The sequence below is a fragment of the Aplysia californica genome, unplaced genomic scaffold (assembly GCF_000002075.1).
Source record: "Aplysia californica isolate F4 #8 unplaced genomic scaffold, AplCal3.0 scaffold01607, whole genome shotgun sequence".
NCBI lineage: Eukaryota > Metazoa > Mollusca > Gastropoda > Aplysiida > Aplysiidae > Aplysia > Aplysia californica.
In genome coordinates, this window is record NW_004798877.1 from 32,787 (window position 1) to 35,524 (window position 2,738).

At 43.5% G+C, this 2,738-nt stretch overlaps 1 protein-coding gene across 1 annotated transcript in view; it reads right to left on the bottom strand.

Moving 5' to 3' along the window:
* The window catches only part of LOC101848095, a gene marked incomplete at its 5' end in the record, with an annotated part of 28,623 nt that overhangs the window by 4,401 nt on the left and 21,484 nt on the right, over window positions 1-2,738 (bottom strand). Inside the window, 2 exon segments of the mRNA XM_013090869.2 lie at window positions 1,405-1,528; window positions 2,386-2,552. Coding sequence (XP_012946323.2) covers window positions 1,405-1,528; window positions 2,386-2,552 — 291 coding nt within the window.

Sequence of the window (2,738 nt, forward strand, 5' to 3'; positions counted from 1 at the left end):
GGAAATACAAATGTATATAAGGAACAACAAATGTGGTATGACGCGGTGGAATCAGGCGCTCATCAACTTTGTGCATGTGGAGTGACTGATATCACCAAAAAGTTTATTCATTTGCTGTGCTTTCAATGTAAAAAATTATCCATCTAGCTGGAATAGAAGTCAAGATATTTGCTTGGTCTTACTTGGAACCGTCAGCATCTACACACTTGGAGATGTGCTTGTTCAGGGGACGGAGCGCTTATGGGAGTGCCCCTTGTGCAGTGATGTCGGTCCTTCAAACAAGTAAACAAGCAAGTAAACAAGACATTTGCTATTGAAGCAGATGAGGTTGCCTGGTATCAGTGTTAAAATTAGTGAGAAAATGGCCACCAAAGTTCGGTAACTTTAATAGCTTGAGAGTCTTCGAAAACTGAAAAATTACATATTTTCTGCCTTCACTCAACGTTTTTCAGTAAAATTCACATGGAAATGTGTTTGATATGGACATAAAAATTTTGGATAAAATTGTCAAAATGGAGTAAAACTACTTGTTTCTTCGATTTCGTTATTTTGACAAGCACCTGATTTCTTTCGATTAAGTTGAGGAAACCGGGATCATGAGCGGTGGGGTCTTCGATGGAGGCTACCATATACATACAGAGGAACTCGGATTCAACCAGGTCACCGGGCCTGATCTAAAATCTCGTTGAATCCGAGGGTTCGTTATAGCAAGCACGGGGTTTTGTGTAGATAATTACAGGCAACGAGCAAGTTATGTATAAAGAAAAGTCACAAGTAGAGCCTGAAATGCTTGCATATTATGAGCTGTGTAAAAAAAAAAGACCGATTCGTTCAAATACACATGCCTGTGTCATCTCGATTGCTTACCAAAAAGTTGTGTTGCTGTGTAGAGCCGAGCATACGGCAACTTTTGATTCCATAGACCAGTGCACAATTCACTACGTAGATCTATGTCAAGACTAGATTATCATTGTAATAATGATCAGTTGCCGAGGGGGAAATAAAGACTGAGATGCGTTTGTATCTGCGACCCCTCCCCGACACTCACACACAGCCGCCCATGTGCAGGCCGCCCATCCCAGCTAAGTGAATAATGGTTCACGAAGCAGGTGCAATGGATGGTTTCCGGGAAAAGATAAAGTTCGTTCTGGGAGAAAAATGAGTGAAGCCACGTCTGTGGGGGCTGTTTACCCTGGCAGCGACCTCGTTGAATTCGAGCTCGCTGATTTACGTTTTCTTTTGAATCCGTGTTATTTTTATTGATTTTGAAGAAGAAAACAAACGGGGAATCTATCTCAGCTCGTTGAATCCAAGTTCTCGTTGAATCCGAGCTTGTTGAATCCAAGTTCCACTGTATATATCTACATTGATTAAGTCATTCCTTCAAAGGGTTTTCACAGATACCTGAGAGACGAAATCTGTGTCTTCAAAATAATGTCCCAGCAGCTGACAGTAGGCAGACAGGACACAAGAGGGCACTTGGGAGCCCCTTCTGCACAGGTCTGTCAGGGCTAGCTTCTCCAACGTTCTGAAACACACAGAGATTTGTTTGATCGGAGCGGAATGAAGTACGTTCCACATAACATGAACAATGATCAGACAAAGCTTGGGAATCACAACAAGTTGTTGGCATGAGAGACAAACCTGTCAGCTACGAACCAACAAGGCTGTGTACTCAGTTGCTATATACGAACCAACACGTCTGTGTACTCAGTAGCTACGAACCAACACGTCTGTGTACTCAGTATCTATATACGAACCAACACGTCTGTGTACTCAGTAGCTACATATGAACCAACAAAGCTGTGTACTCAGTATCTATATACGAACCAACACGTTTGTGTACTCAGTATCTATGAACCAACACATCTGTGTACTCAGTAGCTACGAACCAACAAGGCTGTCCTGTACTCAGTAGCTATATATGAACCAACAAGTCTGTGTACTCAGTAGCTATATATGAACCAACAAATCTGTGTACTCAGTAGCTACGAACCAACAAGTCTGTGTACTCAGTATCTATACATGAACCAACACGTCTGTGTACTCAGTAGCTACATATGAACCAACAAAGCTGTGTACTCAGTATCTATATACGAACCAACACGTCTGTGTACTCAGTATCTATGAACCAACACGTCTGTGTATTCAGTAGCTACGAACCAACAAGGCTGTCCTGTACTCAGTAGCTATATATGAACCAACAAGTCTGTGTACTCAGTAGCTATATATGAACCAACAAGTCTGTGTACTCAGTAGCTACGAACCAACAAGTCTGTGTACTCAGTATCTATATATGAACCAACACGTCTGTGTACTCAGTAGCTATATATGAACCAACAAGGCTGTCGTGTACTCAGTAGTTAGAATTAGAAACAGACTGACCTGAGGAGCAGGTAGTCCCTCAAACGTCTGTGCTGGCCGGAACACGCCAGACCCAGACTGTGTCGCACGCGCGTCGTCCACTCATGAGCCCCGTGTGTCAACAAGCTGCACAGAGACTCGGGTCGCAGAGATAGCAGACCAGCAACAAGTGTCATGTCCGCCGTGTCCTGCCGGAAGTACACACAGCACACATTGCTCAAGACACCTGTGTTGTGTCGTTTGCATGGGTAAAGAGAAGCACATGGACACAATAATGGCCATTTAGGGCTAGGAAAAAAGTAAGACAGCCAGACAGAAACAACAGAGGGAAAGTACAGAAGCAGGATCTACCAGTGGCGCCCTCCAACCCCCCC